The 17,005-nt window shown below is 58.6% G+C and overlaps 1 protein-coding gene across 1 annotated transcript in view; it reads left to right on the top strand.

Moving 5' to 3' along the window:
• The first annotated feature begins 1,317 nt into the window (after nucleotides 1-1,317).
• Nucleotides 1,318-17,005, top strand: part of RADIL (Rap associating with DIL domain) — an 18,212-nt gene continuing 2,524 nt past the window's right edge. The window contains 15 exon segments of the mRNA XM_061992751.1: nucleotides 1,318-1,849; nucleotides 7,072-7,120; nucleotides 7,122-7,368; nucleotides 8,394-8,546; nucleotides 8,548-9,060; nucleotides 9,215-9,252; nucleotides 10,262-10,422; nucleotides 11,293-11,405; nucleotides 12,231-12,468; nucleotides 12,958-13,130; nucleotides 13,376-13,526; nucleotides 13,874-14,064; nucleotides 14,794-15,175; nucleotides 15,473-15,612; nucleotides 16,433-16,572. Coding sequence (XP_061848735.1) covers nucleotides 1,318-1,849; nucleotides 7,072-7,120; nucleotides 7,122-7,368; nucleotides 8,394-8,546; nucleotides 8,548-9,060; nucleotides 9,215-9,252; nucleotides 10,262-10,422; nucleotides 11,293-11,405; nucleotides 12,231-12,468; nucleotides 12,958-13,130; nucleotides 13,376-13,526; nucleotides 13,874-14,064; nucleotides 14,794-15,175; nucleotides 15,473-15,612; nucleotides 16,433-16,572 — 3,221 coding nt within the window.

Raw genomic sequence — 17,005 nt, 5'->3', positions numbered from 1 at the left:
AACCCTGCAGAAATCCTCTGTGTAAAGCAGGGAGCTCATTTCTTGGTTAGAAGGTGACCTCTTCCATTAGCAGCTGAGATGCTTTTTCTTCCTGAATTAGATGGTGGTTTGGAGGCTTTCCAGGGCCAACATCATTCTGCCTGATAGGACTGGGTTTGCTCCGAGGCTGGTGGTGAGATCCTGCCCAAGCGAGACGGGGCTGCAGCTGCAGAGAGCTGTGGGCATCTCCCTGGCCGTGCCCAGCTGGATCCTGCCAGCTGGACGTTCTGGGGGTCCCCTGTGCATGTGCTGAGCCTCTGCCTGTCTGTGCCTGTTCCCTGCACTCAGGCTGCATGATATCAACCTGGAGATGAGGGAATTCCTGTTGTGTCCTAATCAGAAACGCTCAGGTTCATATCCCAGACCTTCCCCTCCAGCAGTCTGTGATGCAGCCAGTTGGGAGCCATTACTATCACTGAGTATTGGTGCATCCAGGATGGGATTCCAAAGCTGCCCCTAGATGCTGGCAGTGCCATCAGGCAGGACTGCTATCTGCCTAAAGCCAGAAGAGTGCTGTGGTTTCCAGCCTGTTCTTGGGGACAGAGGTGCACTGGGAGCTGTCGTGGCCACTGCTCCTCTGGTCGCCTGGGGCCACCCTGAGCAGCCCTGCCCTGACTAACATGACAAGGGCAGCCTTGTCAGCGATGCCACCACCTGCTTTAACATCCTCCACAAACTTGCAACAGCCAAGAGATTTGCCAGAGTCAGGACATTTTTAGAAATGCTAATTAAAGCCCATTTTCACCCTGTGCCTCTTGGTGAGCAAAAAAAAAAGCATTTATTGGTGACCTCAGTGATTGAATTTGCACTTGAGCTTTCTGTTTCACCTCTGAAAAATAGGATTGCTCTGTAAACTCGTTAGTGAAAGTAACTCCTGATGCATTGGCTCCTGACCAGGACTGGCCTTGCCAAGTCCTGCTGGGCTCTGCTCTCCTCCCACTGCATTTTGCTTGGGCAAGAGGGACCTTTTAATACACACAATGGAGAAACTTGGGGCTGCTCCAGGCTACGTTTTCAGGGACAAATCCATCGTGGAGGTAACTGTGCTGATGCCAAGGAGCCCGGCTGAGCCTGTCCACTGGTGTTTTGGGTTGCACGAGGGAAATGACCTTCCTTTGCTGCTGTCCCTTTCCACCTTGGAGGCAACCGCGGCTCCTCTGTGGCCACCGGCCAGTTCCTACCCCGCTCTTCTCTGCTGCACATCTGGCCTCCAAACCACTCACCTTCTCCTTTTTCCTCCTCCCTGCCCAGCTGCACCCCATGACAGCCTCACGCACCATGTTTTATGGGTCACCCTCCACCATGGCTCCACCACCCAAGAACCGGCTCAAGCGCCAGAGCCGCATTTTCTCCCAAGTCTTGTACCGGACGCTGAGCTACAAGGACCGGAGCTCAGCCTCCGCTTCCCCGGCAGCCGGCGAGGATGACCCGGCCGAGCTCTCCACCCAGCTCTCGGCCCCTGGCGTCCTCAAGATCTTCGGAGGCAACATCTGCGCGGGCACCAACTACAAGAGCGTGCTGGCGACGGGCAGCTCGGGCGCGCGGGAGCTGGTGAAGGAAGCCCTGGAGCGCTACGGGCTGAGCCCGCTCAGCGCCGCGCAGTACGCGCTCTGCGACGTCATCGGCAGGTTCGAGGGCCCCGACAAGCAGTGGCAGATGGAGGGGCTGAGAGTCCTGGGGGACCACGAGAAGCCACTGCTCATCCAGGACCTCTGGAAGCCCAGGGAAGGCTTCTCGCGGCGGCTGGAGCTGCGCAGGAGAGCGGAGGTGGAGGAGCTGGCAGCCAGGGATGTGGACACCACCACTGCAGGTCAGAGCTGGGTGTGGGGCAGGGAGAGGGTCCAAGGAGCTGTGACACCCCCTGCCACATAACTCCTGAGCTGCCTGCGAGAGATGCACCCTGCACTAGCACCTTGTACATGTGTGCTGGGCACGGGGGAGTGGTGCTAACAGGCGGGTAGCCACACTTGGGCTGCAAGGCTGCTGGGTAGAGTTGGCACTCAGTGCTGTCCTGCAGAAAACTGGTACCTATGACCTCAAATATTCACCTCAGCCAGTCTAAGGGCTCATACCAGATGCCCACTTGCAGCTGGGCTACTGCAGGCAAGACCATCAGCGTTGCTCACTCTTCCCATCACTGTGAACCAGTACCGTGGCATCCCGTGCCTCAGTGCAGATTTGTGCCTGGCAGAGTACTACACTGCTTCCCAATCTCCCTGTGGGCATCCCCCAGGCCAGACACCCTGAACGAATCTGCAGGAACAATTAAGCAAGATGAAAAACTAATGAAGAAAGAGCAACATAGAGCAGGAGACCTCTCCTACTCTGCCCAGCAGTGCCTGATCCAGCCTGGGGCTGGCAAGAGGAGACAAGTGCATCATTAGGAACCAGAAGTTCATTATTACTATATATCATAATATATTCTTCATTAGGAAGAAGTGCAGAATAATTAAGTTTTCCTCCTCCCACCCTCAGATAAAAGCCCCACATGGTTGAGGGCAGAAAAATCAGATTTTTAATTGCACAATGCCCTTGCTGGATCTGACCTGCTGACAGAGGGTCTGGATCAGGCTCAGGGGGTGTCAGCCTGGAGGTTTTGCTGGGATGAGCAGCAAGAGGTTCCACACAGCTGGAGGAAAGGGTTGTGATTGGCAGAAATAACCTCATAGTGATACAGGATTACTCAAGGCATTCAGCAAATGAGAACCAAAGTTCCCTCAGAAGCAGCGGAACAAGTGGCCCCACGTGTCTCATGCCAGAGGGACAGGGCTCCTTTCCCTCTAAGGCAATTTTTGCCTAGGTGCCCCAAAATATGAGCATGGAGTTTGCAGCTTTTGGGGCTTGCTTGTACTGTGGGCAGGTCCCCAACAGCATGGGGAGCTGAGGATGGGCTCACCTGCTGCTTTGAAGTGGGAGGGGTGGAGGAGCAGTGGAAAACAGCTCCCAGCCCTCATATTGATGCTTCACAGGGTGGTCCATTGGCCCTTGATGGTGAGACAAGGCTCTCTCCATCCTGTGCTGTGTCCAGTCCTTGTGTCTGCTCAGGGTCAGGATGCTGCAGGAATGTCCCAACTTGCTGCACATGTGAGGCAAACAGAGAGGAAGGGCTGCTGCTGCTGGTCCCTAGGCCAGGCATGATGCTGCAAAGGTGGATGCTCTTCAGCTCTTTCTACAGACAGGATCAGAGAGATCTTTAAGCTCTTTGAGGCTAATGTCTCTAAAAACAGCTTCTTTTTAACAGAGGCAAGAACAAGAGCCAGGCAGAATGGTGACAGCACATGGTGGGGAGGGAGTGCCACGTGGCAGCTCCCTGCCCCAACCCAAGGTCATACCAATGCTAAGCCTAAGATTCTCCCCTGTGGCTGCAGCAAGCAGTGTTCCCACCTGTGACCAGGACCCTAGCAGGGCGTGCAGCGTGGGGAGGGGAGGGTTCCCATGCCAGCCATGGGAGGGACAGGCACCAGGCTGCCCAGTGTGAGAGCAGGCAGCACCGAGCTGGCCTGGGCTCAGCACCCTTCCCTTATTTCCCATGGAGAAGCAGTTTCTGACTGGATCTGGAAATAAGCCCATTACACTTTCAATGCAGATATCACTTCATTTGTTTCAGCACTCCTGGGTGGGGTGGTGGAAATTCTCCAGTTTTTAACCTTTGACCATTTTCTGTTACCAACCAAGGTCTCCCAGAACAGAAAACCTACATCCATCTGCTCTGCAGACTACACAGCTCTTATTTTTCTTATGACTTAAGAAATAAAGTCTTCTCCCTTCAGCTTGGTGGCAGCCTCTGTTGTTGGTCTTGCCCCATGCTGGTAGCACTGCCCAAGAGGACAATTTCCCACCTCATCTGCAAGCTGACAGGTAATGCAGCATGTCTGGGAGAAGCATCTGCTTCCCCCTCATCCAGCATCCTTAAAAGATCCAGAACTCCAAGGTGATGGGGACTAAGTGCCCTCTCCCAGAGTCACCCTTGCCACCATCTGCCAGAGATCCCCTTGCCCAGCATCAGCTGCCTGCCCAGGGCCACAGGGCACTGATGTGGAAAATGCAGCATCTGTGCAAAAAACCAAAGGGGCTTTGGGCTTGCAGCTCCCTACAGAAAAAAAAACCCCAACCAAACTCAATAGTCTGTGGGTGCTGCAAAGCAGGACCCCAGGGAAATACCTTCAGGGCCTTTCCCCATGCAGGGGGCTTCTGGAAAGGCTGGGACCACTGGTGCCAAGCAGGATGGAGCATCCCTACTCACCCTGCTGCTGGGCTGGGGGAAAGGCTCCACATCCCTCTATGACCTATTAGCACACAGCCACAGCTTAAGTTTTATCTGCTCAGTTATCCATTATCCTAATTAGTTTATTAGCTGCTTCCCACTGGAGAGGAAGGCACTCAGTTCTCACACCACTAATTAGCAGCACAGGTAGAGTCTCTCTGCAGTAAATGAGGCTGACAGCCTCCCTCAAGCTCTCTCCAGCCCTGCTCCTTTTGGGGAGTGATGTGGCAGGAGTTGGGGACCATCTGGGGAAAATGCCTGCAAACTGGAGGGTGCTAGGACAGAGGTGCAGCACCTGGTATCTTTGTGGCATTCATCTTCCAGACCAGCCTCATTTTGCACTGAGCCCTGTGCTTGCTAGGGCTTTCTGTCCAGGTTGAATCATGTGCACACCTCAAGAATCTTAGGAGCTAAGCTTGTTACATTAAAAGATTCTCTGGGAGGTACCTTTGAGGACTTCATCCAGGGAGCACTCCCTGCAGGGGCTGCCTAGCAGTTATGTTAGGAAGGACTAGCCCAGCATCGGCTCCTCCTGGATAAATTCAGTATTTCTTCTTTCCTGGGGCCTGTGGAGTTATTTATTGCCAATTTCTCAGCCAGGAAAAGGGAACTTCTTTCCTAGGCTGAAAAAGAAGCAGATCCCAGCCAAGATCCCAAACCACAACTGACAGGTTTCCCCCAAGGATGCAGGACAGGTTTAGAGGCAGCAGCTTGGTGGGGTCTGGGGACTGCTGGCCATAGGTGTGAATGCCTCTGCCTGGGGTCCCAGGCTCTTCCCTGATGGATGGAGTGTGATCCTACCCCGTTGCCATCCCCATTGCCATGTGGCTTCAGCAGCAACTGGCTCTGCCCTGGCTGCACTGTGTCAGAGATGCTCCTGCAGTGTTTTGGGTGGGATAACCCAAAACATGCTTGGGAAGAGAGAACAGAACCAGAGGACTGAAAAACCCCTAACCTGGTTTATGAGGGGACTTTATTATGCTCAGGAAAAGAGCTGTGTTTATCTTTCCAGCGCAGCTCTGGGGTTAGCAGGGAGCCTGTGGCAGGGACTCGAGCGTCAGTAAAAAAGCTGCTTTTTCCTACACAAAATAAACACAGAAGCTTCCTTTCCCCTAGATAAGGGCCTGGTGATGGCATGTCTCTGGGCAGTGGGACCCCAGTCCCGTCAGCCCCCACTCCCTCCCAGTGCAATGAGCTCCAGCAGCAGCTGCTCCTCGGGATCCAGCCCCCCTCCTCCTGCGCTCCCACAGCCAGGCTACGCCTGCGTCCTCCCCCAGCTGTCCTTCAGCCCTTTGGCCTGTTTCCATGCTGTGGGCTGGGGACGGGGCTCCTGGGGCAGCTGAGGCCTCCTGCAGACACGTTCTGGGTGGCCTTTGGCTTCCCCAGTGGCACGGCCCGTGCCGTGCTCCTGCCCCGGCAGGCTTGTTGCTCCCCCCAGCCTGCACATCCGCGTGCCCCGGGCCGGGCACGTCAGCGGGGCCCATTGCCTTTTTAAGAACTGCTTGGGGTGGCTTGGCCATGCCTTGCCCGAATCACAAGGCATGTAAACAGCAGGGGCTATTTTCTCCCTCTCCCACCCCTCTCCTCATCCCCATCTCTTTCATTTTCCCAGCAGAGGAGCACTTGATTTAAAACAAACAAACAACAAAAAGTATTTCAGAGCCGGCAGCCCATTCCTCACCAAATAAGGCAGATGAGCTCTGGGGTTTGGTTTGGGTTTTTTTTGAGGGGGGTCTGAGCTTGTGAGTGTCCCTTTAAGCAGCCTTGGGCACTAGGTTCTCTGCTCTGCCATCCCCAAATCCCGCCAGCTGTCCCCAAATCCCGTGCCGTGAGCAGGGGCTCTGGCTCCACACTGCACCCACGCTGCTGCAGTGCTGCTCCCAACAGCAGATCCTCTAGGATATTTTTCCCCTTTCTTCGTCCTCCCTGAATACCAGCGACCTGCTCTGAGGAGGCTGCTCATCCAAGGTACGAGCATCACCCTTCCGACCCACAACTTCTCTTTATCTCTCCTGCAGAGCTCCAGCCACGCTTGCAGCATGGAAGGGGGGCTGTGGGGGACCCTCCCGGGGTGGGGGGCACCACGTGAGGGGCTGCTTGGCCAGATCTGTTCCGTTCCCTCCGGCTCCCATTTGTCTTGCAGGCAGCTCTGCCCGAATTGATGCTGAGGAGAAGTTAATTACAGCTTGGTCCTGCTGCAGGCGGGCGGGCAGACAGGCTCTCATGCCTGGCTGATGCTCGGAGGGCCTGGGGGGGGACTCCCTGCAGCTCCCACTTGCTGTTGGCCGCTGAGTGCTGAAGGCCTGAAAGCAGCATCCAGGCTCTTGTTTGTTTTCTTTTTTGGGGGGGTTGTTTTCTTTTTCTTTTTTTTTCCAAGGTTGAGCTACGTTTCTTTTTAGCAGAGATTTCTTCTCCCCACCCGCCCAGCCCTGGCAGAGGGTCCGGGGTGGGCAGGCGATGCTATGGATGCTGAGCCCGGCCCAGCTGCCCCCCAGCCAGCAGGACTTGTGGGCCGGGGAGGGCTGTGGCATTAGGGCACGTTGGTGTGCCGGTGTCACCCCTCGCAAGAGGGCAGGGGACCGGGGGCACGTCGGCGCGGGGAGGGTGCGTGGCCCCGGGCGCGGGGTGTTTCGGCCGCTCCATCGCCCTTCCCGCGCCGCAGCATCCCTCCAGATGCGGAGCGCTGCGGCTGGGGGTGGGCGTTTGTGCCGGGGGGGGGCGGCGGGAGCTGAACGCCGCTCTCTTCCCTCCCCCCTCCCTCTCCCCAGGCATCAACGCCCAGGCGCGGAAGCTGCAGCGGCACCGGGCGCGGGGGGCCCGGCGGGCGGGGGGCCGAGCGGCGCGGGCCGCCCCCGGCCCTGCGGCGCAGCCTCAGCGAGAGCAGCCTGGGCCCTTCGGCTCGAGGGGCCGGGGGCGGCGGGGGCGCCGCGGGCGGGGAGCGGCTGCAGCGGCACCGCTCCGCACTGCCCGGCAGCCCGGCGGCGCGGCGGAGCGGCGGCAGCATGCGGTACTCCCTCTACCAGTCCCCGCACCTCCTGCTCTTGCAGGGCTACAGCCAGCAGCATGTAAGCACCGCGCCGGCCCCCTCCTGCTCACCCACCCGCCCCGCTTTCCTCCCACCTCCCGAAGCGCTGGGGAAAGGGGGCTGCTTGCATGGCCGGAGCTGGTGGGTGAGGGGGGTCCTTTAGAAAACGAGCGGTGCCAGCTTGGGACTTTCACAGCCTTGTCCCCAAAACTGTCCCCAGTCTCCGGGAGTGCGGAGCCGGGAGACACCATCCCCAGGCAATGCCCCAGAGGGATGAAGGGAAAGCCCCGGAGCAGCATCTCTGCCCTGGGCCAGGGGAGAGGCCCAGTGCTGCGGGTGGTGGCTGAGCTGCCCCGTTCTCTGTCTGGCAGCTTCATTAGTGGCAAACCTAATGAGAGGCAGCAAGGAGACAGCCCGTCTGGGAGCCCCTGCTCCTTGGCACTGGAGGCACTTGGAGAGCTGGAAGGGTCTGGGACGGCTCGTAGTTAATGGATACTTGGTCCTCGTTGAGGATCTGTCTGTTGCAAGCTTTCTGGCACCGGCACTGGCACTGCAGCCCTGAACCATCTGCAGCCATCCCATTAGCACAGCTGGGGAAACTGAGGCACGGGGTGGTTACCTGAGCCACCTCGGGGCATATGGGCAGGCCAGGGGGACAAGGCAGGGTAGGTAGTGTCTGTTCTGACTGGAGTCCTGCCACTCTCCCCTGGGCAAGGGGGATGCAGCATCGCTGCAGTCTTGGGGGGAGAAGTTGGGAAGAAAAAAACAGCTGCAGGAAAGGATGGGGAGTGAGAGGTGAAGAGAGGGCTTCTCTGCCCAAAGCGTCCCCGTTTAGTGCATGCCCAAAGTTACTGTACCCGTTTATTAGTGTGCCCAAGCAGGGATCACTGGAAAAAGAGAGGATCACAGGAAAACAGAGACAAATGTGTCTCTGCCGTGGGAAAGGTGCAGCAGGCGGGTGGGTGGCCAGGGACGGCGGGAGGCTGCAGCACCCATCGCATGGCAGGGAGGAGAGTCCCTTCTGCCCCTCCTCCCCGGTTCATGCGGCATCTCCCCGCTTGGCAGGACAGCTTGGTTTACCTGCTGAACCGTGAGCAGCACACGGTGGGCCAGAGGACGCAGGCGAGCAAGCCCAGCATCAACCTGTCAGCCCCTGACATCTTGCCCCTGCACTGCACCATCAGGAAGCTGCGACCTTCCCGGCACCGCGCCGAGGGAGAAGCTGGTGCTGGAGCCCATCGCCGGCGCCGCCGTCTCCGTCAACTTCGCCGAGGTGTCCCGGACGGTCGTGCTGCGGCACGGGGACCTGCTCTCCCTCGGTCTCTACTACCTGCTTCTCTACAAGGATCCCATGAAGGCGCAGCCGCTGCCGGCGCAGACCCTGCTGAGGCTGCGGGCCCTGCACCCCGCTGCCCCCGGGGGCTCCCGCGCCTGCGGGGCGTGCGGCAGCCTGCTGAAGGAGCAGGAGCCTGTCACCAAGAAGCGAAGCCCCTCTCCCACCGGCGGCCCCAGGGTGCCCCGCAGAAGGCTGCTGCTGGAGTTCGAGCCGGCGGCCGAGGACGTGCTCCTACGGCGCATCATGACCCTGATTGAGCCGGGGGGGGACGACCACAAGCTGACACCCGCCTTCCTGATCTGCCTCTGCATCCAGCACTCAGCCACCAGCTTCGAGCCGGGAGATTTTGGGCAGCTGCTGCTCAAAGCGGCCAAAATGATCCAGAGGACAGTGTGGGTCAGTCAGCGGTGGGATGGGGGCGTTGGTGGGGGTGGGGGTGTTGCTGAACCCCAGCCCGGCCCCTGGCAGCAGTGAGTGCTGGCTGGGGTGATGCTCATGCCACCTTGTCCCACTGGTTTTCATTTTGCTTTCCCCTTCTCTCCCTGCCCAGGAGCGGACACGGGAGCTGGCTGAAAAGCAGTCCCAGCAGTAAGTGTGACCTGCCGCCCTTCCTGCTTTTGCCGCCAAAAGAGGGGGAGAATTCCCCAGTTCTTGCCCTGTGTATGAGAGGAGTCCATGACTGGCTTAAACCACGCTCCCAGCCTGACAGTACCAATGCACGCAGAGTTCTGCTCAATCCCACACATTCAGCTCCCTGGTCCTTTCACAACTATGCCTGCAAGCAAGCATGTGAGGAGGGCAATAGGACCTGCAGCAGCTCTGGGGTTTTTCTCCAACCCAAGACCTGGCCAAGGCTTCACCTAGCACATGTGGCTTCAGCATCCCTGAGGGATGTAGTGTGGATGGCCCTGGTCCAGGGTCTTGCTGAAGACCCCTATGTGGAGCGGGGATGGGGCTGGCATTGTGTGTGTGCACGCAGGGGCAGTGGCATGGAGTGTTCCAGGGGGAGGAGCACCACTTTGAGGCCACCACAGTGGTGTTTCCCAGCCATTTCCAAAGTCCAGGCTCCAAAGCTGCATCTGGAGAAACTCTTGGTGCTTGCTGTGAGCTCTCCTTTAGGACAAGCCCTGGGGATGCTTCCCAGGCCTTTCCTACAGCAGGAAAAAGCAGTTCAGCAGTTGAGAAACTTCCCAGATGCTTTTTATTTATTTTGTTTTATTTTTGAACAGCCCAGGGCAGGCAGGCTGGGTTTAGCTGTCCAGAGCTGGCAGGAACAGCACATACTTCTCAGAGAGAGCTGCTCTTCAGCCACAAGCACTTACTGCAGTTTGGCTGTATTAGGGAGAGTCTCCTCAGAAGTGTCACCTCACAAAGGCCAGCTGGCCCTTGGCTAGCCCAGTCCCTGCAGGGTCCCCTTTGCCAGCCCATAGAGCAGGAACCACCACATTTCTGTCCGTAAAGGGTCTTCCTAAGAAGGATGCTGGGCTTGGCAGTGAGGGGATGCAAAAGCTCTCTGGCATTGCCCCAGACTGGCCCCAGACATCGCGAGAGGGGACGCTGAGGAGCAGCAGCCACAATGCCTGCTGTGTCTCCCCAGCCAGGACCCTGCCACCCTGTCCCGCTTCACCATCACGGACCTTCTCCCAGACCTGCAGCACATCCTTTTCTGGATGGCAAACTCCATCGAGATCCTCTACTTTGTCCAGCAGAAATCACCCACCTACATCCAGAGCATGGAGGAGGAGCTGGATGTCAGAGGTAGGGCTGGATGCAGCCGTGCACAGCCACTTTGCTCTACTAATGCCCACTCACAAGTGGTGGTTGGTGCCCCTGTGATGCAGCTTTAACCTCCTGCAATTCTGAGCAGCAGCCAGGGCTCTGTGGTGCAAGCTCTGTGTGGGAGGAGCAGCCTCGCATCATGCCCTGGTGCTGCTCAGCTCGGGGGACAGGTTGTGTTTCATTCGCAGACGAACCTGCCCTCTCCAGCATGGCAGTTCATGCTTCGGGGGTGGCTGCTGTGGGGTCACCTGGATTTGCAGACAGCCCTGCAAAATTGCTCACTGGTGAGCTGGTGTTAATGCCAGCAGAAAGAAAGAGTGAGAAGGGAAAGGGAAAGGAAAGGAGAAAGGAAAGGGAAGGGAAGGGAAGAGAAAGGAAAGGAAAGGAAAGGAAAGGAAAGGAAAGGAAAGGAAAGGAAAGGAAAGGAAAGGAAAGGAAAGGAAAGGAAAGGAAAGGAAAGGAAAGGAAAGGAAAGGAAAGGAAAGGAAAGGAAAGGAAAGGAAAGGAAAGGAAAGGAAAGGAAAGGGAAAGGAAAAAGAACAGAGAGAGAAAAAGAAAGATTAAATCAGCTTCAGAAACCTGGTTTATGCAGCAAGTTGAGATGTTCATATGCTTTTGGAGGGATGAGGCAGAGGCCACTGTGCTGCAGTGATGATGTGAGCCATGGGAGTTGGCAGGTGGGTGCTCTGGGACAAGAGAATCTTCTTTGCCCCTTCTGGGGAGATGCAAGGGTGGTGGTGCCAGCCTGGGGGGCAATAATAACCCCTACCCTGGAGATCTGGGGAGCAGTGATTTCAGCCTGCCTCGCTGCTGCAGGTTTGCTCCCTCATCCTCCTCTCTACCCCGTAGGCTCCAAGGAGTCACTGTTCTCCTCAACCATCACAGCCAGTGAGGAGGCGATGACGATGCTGGAGGAGGTGATCATGTACACCTTCCAGCAGTGTGTCTACTACATCTCCAAGGTATGTGCTCCCTGGGGAGGGCACGAGCATCCCCAGCAGTGCTCCTGGCCTGCACAGGATGGGTTTTTTAAGCTCTCACTCCTTGGCAGTTGTATCAGGCTGAGGTGTTTTCCTTTGGGCTGAAGTGCCCCGAATTTTGGTTGCAGCCCAGGAAAAGTATTGAATGACTGTGGCATGTTTCCCTGCCTGCAGTGCCGCGGGTTGGGAGAGGCGCTTGGGGAGAGCTGCTTGGCTCCGGCCAGTGCAGCATAATGGTGCGATTCAGGGCGTGATGGAAAGGGGCCCCTGGGCCAGCCAGGCGGCAGCGGAACAGAGCGGGCAGTGTGAGGCAGCAGAAAGGATGCAGTGTGCAGGGTGGCCCTGCCTGCCTGCTGGCCTCTGCACGCAGTAGGGCTCACTCCTCCTCCCCGGTGGCATCCAGAGAGGTGAGTGCCGGGTGCTGCTCGCCCATTTTAAGCAAGAAGGAAAAGTCATCCCCTTCAGTCCTGGTTTTTCTGTCACCCTCCTGCCCAGCCGGTCAGCTGCTGCCCTGGTTCAGATCAGTTTTTAGATCCCTTGAGCTGTGCTGTCCCATACCATCACCTCCAACCACAAAAAGGGGCAGACACCTTCATTTTTGGTTTAAAACACTTGTGCAACACTGGAGTGCATGGAGGTGGGGTGAGCAGGATCAGCCCCTTGCTGGAGCAGCACCAGGGGGGTTCACTCGGCTTTGTGGGGGGTGAGGAGGTTGGAAGGGTTTATCTTGGGCAAAAAAACAAAAAACAAGGAACAAACCAAAAGAAACAAACCCAGTCTGCTGTAAACTTGCCCCTGTCTCTGCAGTGTCTGTACGTGTCGCTCCCGGCGCTGCTGGAGTGCAACCCCTTCCAGAGCGAGTGCCGGGAGAGCTGGCGGGCAGCCCCGCCGCTGCCCGAGGAGCTGCGCAGGGTCGTGCTCATCTACCAGGAGGCTCTGGATCTGCTCCGCCAGTATGAAGTGCACCCAGAGATCACCTCCCAGATGTTTGCCTACCTCTTCTTCTTCTCCAACACCCTGCTCTTTAACCAGCTCCTGGATAAAGGTAAGTCCTCCAGCAGCCAGCTAGGATTGGGGAACCCACAGGGGACCAGCTCTTTGGGAGATGCTCCAGTCCATCCCAGTGCCACCTCGGGGGTACAGGAGGGAAGAGGCTTCAAGCAATGTGAGGGAGCTGGAAAGGGGCAGGCCTCAGCACCATTATGGGGAGGCTAAGCACAGACCCAGCTGCTGTCTCAGGGTCCCCATTGCCAAAGGAGAGCTTTAACCACAGGAGTAACACATCCTTACCCTCTTCAAGAGCTCTGCCCTGTTGAGCCTGAGCAGAGGAGACTGAAAGTGGGTCAGAGGAGCAGCTCATTAATAAACTACTGCTCGTTAGCCCTCATTAACAGAGCAGCCCCATTACCTGCTGCTAGTGCCAGGTGAGGCCCAGCCAGCACAGGAGTTACAGGGCCAGGATGCTGGGGCCATTAGCCTGGATTTATTTTGCTGTTCCCTGATGGGTGCTGTGATGGCTGCTGTGCCTCCACAGGCTCCTCTCTCAGCTGCTTCCACTGGTCGCAGGGGGTGAAGCTCCGGGCCAGCGTGCGCCTGCTCCTGGACTGGCTGCGCGGCGCCGGCTTCGAGCAGCTTGCCCAGCAGTTCTTTGCCAAACTCGCCAGTGTGGCCAACCTGCTGGCCATGCCCGGCTCACAGCTGGTCCAGGTGAGGGGTGAGGTGGGAGAGACCCTGCTTGCCATCTGGGGGTCCCTGCAGTGATGTGCCCCTTCTTCTGCAACCTGTCACCAGCTGCCTCTTCCCAGGGTGGTGGGGCTGTGGGTGGGTAGGACCCAGGAGCTCGTTCCATATTGCCCAGCCTCTGCCTGTCATCCCCCCTCGTGAGCCCCTGCTCCTCAGAGGGAGCAGCTCCTCACCTCAGCCATCAGCCTGCGCTCTGTCTCCCTGCTCAGATGACCTGGTCATCCCTGCGAGCCGAGTTCCCTGCGCTGAGCCCCGCGCAGCTGCACCGGGTGCTGAGCCAGTGCCAGGCCGTGATGGATGTGGGCTGCATCGCAGCCTGGCAGCCCGCTGAGGAGGAGAGCCCAGCCACCTTCCAGCCTGGTGAGCCCCTGGCTTCATGCTCAGTGCTGCTCCGGTCACTCTGCTCCACAGGATCCCCTCAAGCTTTTCTGTACAAACCAATTCCCCTCCCTTCCCTGGGGCTCCTGTAGTAACTGCAGCCATCAGGAATAACCGTGGCGCTGCAACTTGGGTATTGCAATGGATGCAAAGCACACTCAGAAGGGCTTGGGGCTCTGTCTGCCTTCCCAAGTGAGGAATGCTGCTGCCTCACAGCAAACTGGGTTCCTAATCATGGATGGGAGACCACACATAGCCAAGAGGTGGGAGGCAGAAGCAGGATGCACCCTGGGCCAGCACAAACCTCCTTCCCTCCCTCTGCCTTTCAGATGAGATGCTGGAGTCCTTTGACAACCACCCACCCATCATCCTGCCCAGCGGGGGCTTCAAAGTGGACCTGGAGGTGGAGACGTTGGACGACAACATCTACCGGCACCTCCTCTACATCCGCCACTTCCTCTGGAGCCTGCAGAGCAAGAGCCCCCATGCCAGTGAGGGGCCAGGCTCAGCACCCTCAAAGGTAGTCTGTACCCCACAGAGGGGCTGTTCCACGCCTGGGTGGGCAGGAGGGTCTTGGGTCCCTCCGGAGACCCCTCCGAGCCCAGCACCAAGGGCTTGCTGCCCTTGTCTGCAGCCCGGAGCTGTGGTGATGGCTCCCGTGGGGCAGCTGGAGGGATTAGTGCTGCTAATCCCCCAGCCCGGGGGGTGTGGGAAGGTGAGCTGGAAGGACAGGCTCGTCCCAGCAATCTTGTTAATGGGGAGGAGGGAGGAAGGCAGGCCTCCACAACACTCATTAGCAAAGTGCCTGCAAAGCACAGCAAGGGCGAGATGTGCTGCAGGTGCCAAACTCAACTGTCATTTGTCCCCAGCTCCCTGGGGGGGATGTCCCTCCAGCAGGTTTCCTTCTCTTCCACCCTGTCCCCATTGACTGCAACACCCACAGGCACCGCTGCCCCTCCCATCACCTCTGGAGTCACATAGGAGCTGTGCTCCCCTGGTGCCCCTCTCCAGTGAGATCTCCCAGCAGGGACATGACCGGAGTCACCTTGATTAGCTCTGAGCATCCCCAGCATGGCCCTGGCCACAAACCCGGGGTGTGGGAGCTGCACTGGGCAGGCAGGAGAAGCGCTGGCAGTGTCTGCATTGCCAAGGCTGTGGCTGGGGTGGGCAGCTGGCTGCTGGTGGGGTGCAGGCTGGGCGTGGGAAGCACACACAGGGTGTCCCACAGAGCGTTTTTCTCCTTCTTAAGAAAGAGACGCCAGATGTGCTGGAGGCGAGCGAGAGCCCGGCTGCTGCTCTAGGGAGCACCATTGCCCAGGAGGACCACTGCTCCCTGGGGGGCTGTGGGGGGCCAGAGGGCAGCCCCCCGCTCTGCCTGGCCACCAACGGCAGCCCCTGCCAGCACCCTGATGAGCCGCAGCTCCAGGAGAAGCTGAAGCAGCTGCAGCTGGGCCGGGGTCCGGCCCTCAGGGCCAGCCCAGCACCCACAGACCCCTCCTGCCTGCTGACACCCCCCACCACTCCCCTCAACTTCGACTCCGGGCCCCTGGAGTCCCCACAGGGCACCGGGAAGGGGCTGCAGGAGCCGCGGCGCAGTGGGACGACTGGCACCAAAGGCAGCACTCCTGAAGGTACTGAGAGCAGGCACTAATCTGCTCTGGGGTACAGCATGGGGGGACAGGGGGAGTTGCTGCTCTTCTCCTGTGCAGCTCTCCCCTCATACATGGTTCCTGTGGGGACTTGTCGGTGCCTGGACAAAGCAGGTGAGAGCACACGAAGCATCTTGTCCAGCTCCTGCCCTGGCAGAAAACTAGCCTGGGGCTACCCAAGATGAGCTTCGATGGGGTTTTGTGGGGGTAGGTTTCCGTGGGAGGTTGTGAGGCTGGTCTGGGTGATACCAGAGCCAGAGTTGGTCTCTCTGCTGCCAGGATGCTCACCGACCCCCTATGACTACCCCACACCAGAGTCTTCCAGCCGCAGCTCTGCCACCGATGACTTCTGCTACGTCTTCGTGGTGGAGCTGGAGAGAGGACCCATTGGGCTGGGGATGGGGCTGATCGATGGCTTGGTGAGTTCTCACTGGTGGCAGGATCCGTCCTGAAATAGCTGCAGTGGGACATGGGACACATTTTACACTCCAAGAAAACCCCAGCAAAGAAGCTAATGGCTTCCCACAAGGACTAGGCTGCTTCTCCTGGGGAAAATGAAACAGAGAACCATCTCTCAGGGGGGAAGCAGATCTCTGCTCCTGGGTCGCTGTGCCATGCATGCAAAGTCCATCACAGCTGTCCTGCAGCTGGAGAGAGCAAACAGGGTCAGGGCTGTTGTGGAAAGGAGGTGACTCAGCTGAGGTCGTTCCTCCACCCTTCAGCAGATGGTGAGGGAGGCGGAGGGGAGCAGGGAGGGTTCAGTTCAGGGGTGCCAGAACTGCTCTGCCAGCGTCAGCATGCATTGCAGGAGGTGGCTTTGCAGCCTGGCCGAGGTGTGGTGGAGCCTCTTACGAAGCAGCCTTTCACGGCCGAGCGTTACTCAGTAGGAAACAGAGCATCACCCAGCCCCTGGGACAGCGGGAGCAAAGAGCCCCTGACCCTGGACGGCTGCAGGCTAACGATGCTTTACTCTTGATGAAATTGAACACAAAGAGATTGGTGCCACCTGTCCTTTCCGTGCATTAGTTGATATAAGCCTGAGGATCTGCATTTCCTTCTTTTTACTGTTTGTGACACTGGCCCCAGCACCCATCCATCAAGTTCCCCAGCACCCACAGGGTCCCAGCTGGCACGGCTTGGCTGCGAGCCACGGGGCACAGCCACCCTGCCCGGGCAGCTCGGCCGCTTGGGACCTCAGGCCCTCGGCGGCCGCTCGCTCACTGCCTTTCCCCGCCCCAGCACACGCCGCTCTGCGCCCCGGGGATCTACATCCGCACGCTGATCGCGGACGGCCCGGCGGCAGCCGACGGGCGGCTGGCCCTGGGAGACCGCATCCTCGCTGTCAACGGCACCAGCCTCATCGGCGCCGACTATCAAAGGTGAGTCGCGCCCCATCTGCTGCCGGCACCGGGGGCACTTACTGCTCAAGGCCAGGTTTGCAGCTGTTTTTCCGAGTCCCCGGTGCTGCAGTCCCGGCCAGCAATGCAGAGGATGCTGCGGTACGGGTAAGCTGCAGAGGGGAGAGACCAGCCCAGGAAAGGGAGGAAGGCTGCTGAGTGGAGGGGTGTGGAAGACGGGATGGGGGAGCAAAGGCTGGAGAGCACGTTTAGGAAACAAACGAGAGCCCCAGAGGTGGGTGTCGGTAATGCAGAGCTGCTCCAGCCCCCTCCTGCCCCAGGCTGTGTCTCAAAGGCAGCTCGCACCCAGTTGCCCACGGGGCACAGCAGCTCAGGGCCTCTCAGCCCTTGGCCTGGCAGCATTTACGTGGAGGTCAGGCTGTCCGTGAAGCTCCAGGCAGAAGAGAAACAGTCC

This window comes from Colius striatus, chromosome 3, assembly GCF_028858725.1.
Source record: "Colius striatus isolate bColStr4 chromosome 3, bColStr4.1.hap1, whole genome shotgun sequence".
In the NCBI taxonomy this organism is placed as follows: Eukaryota; Metazoa; Chordata; class Aves; order Coliiformes; family Coliidae; genus Colius; species Colius striatus.
The sequence above is the reverse complement of the archived record's forward strand: the minus strand, read 5'-3'. Positions and strand labels throughout refer to the sequence as shown.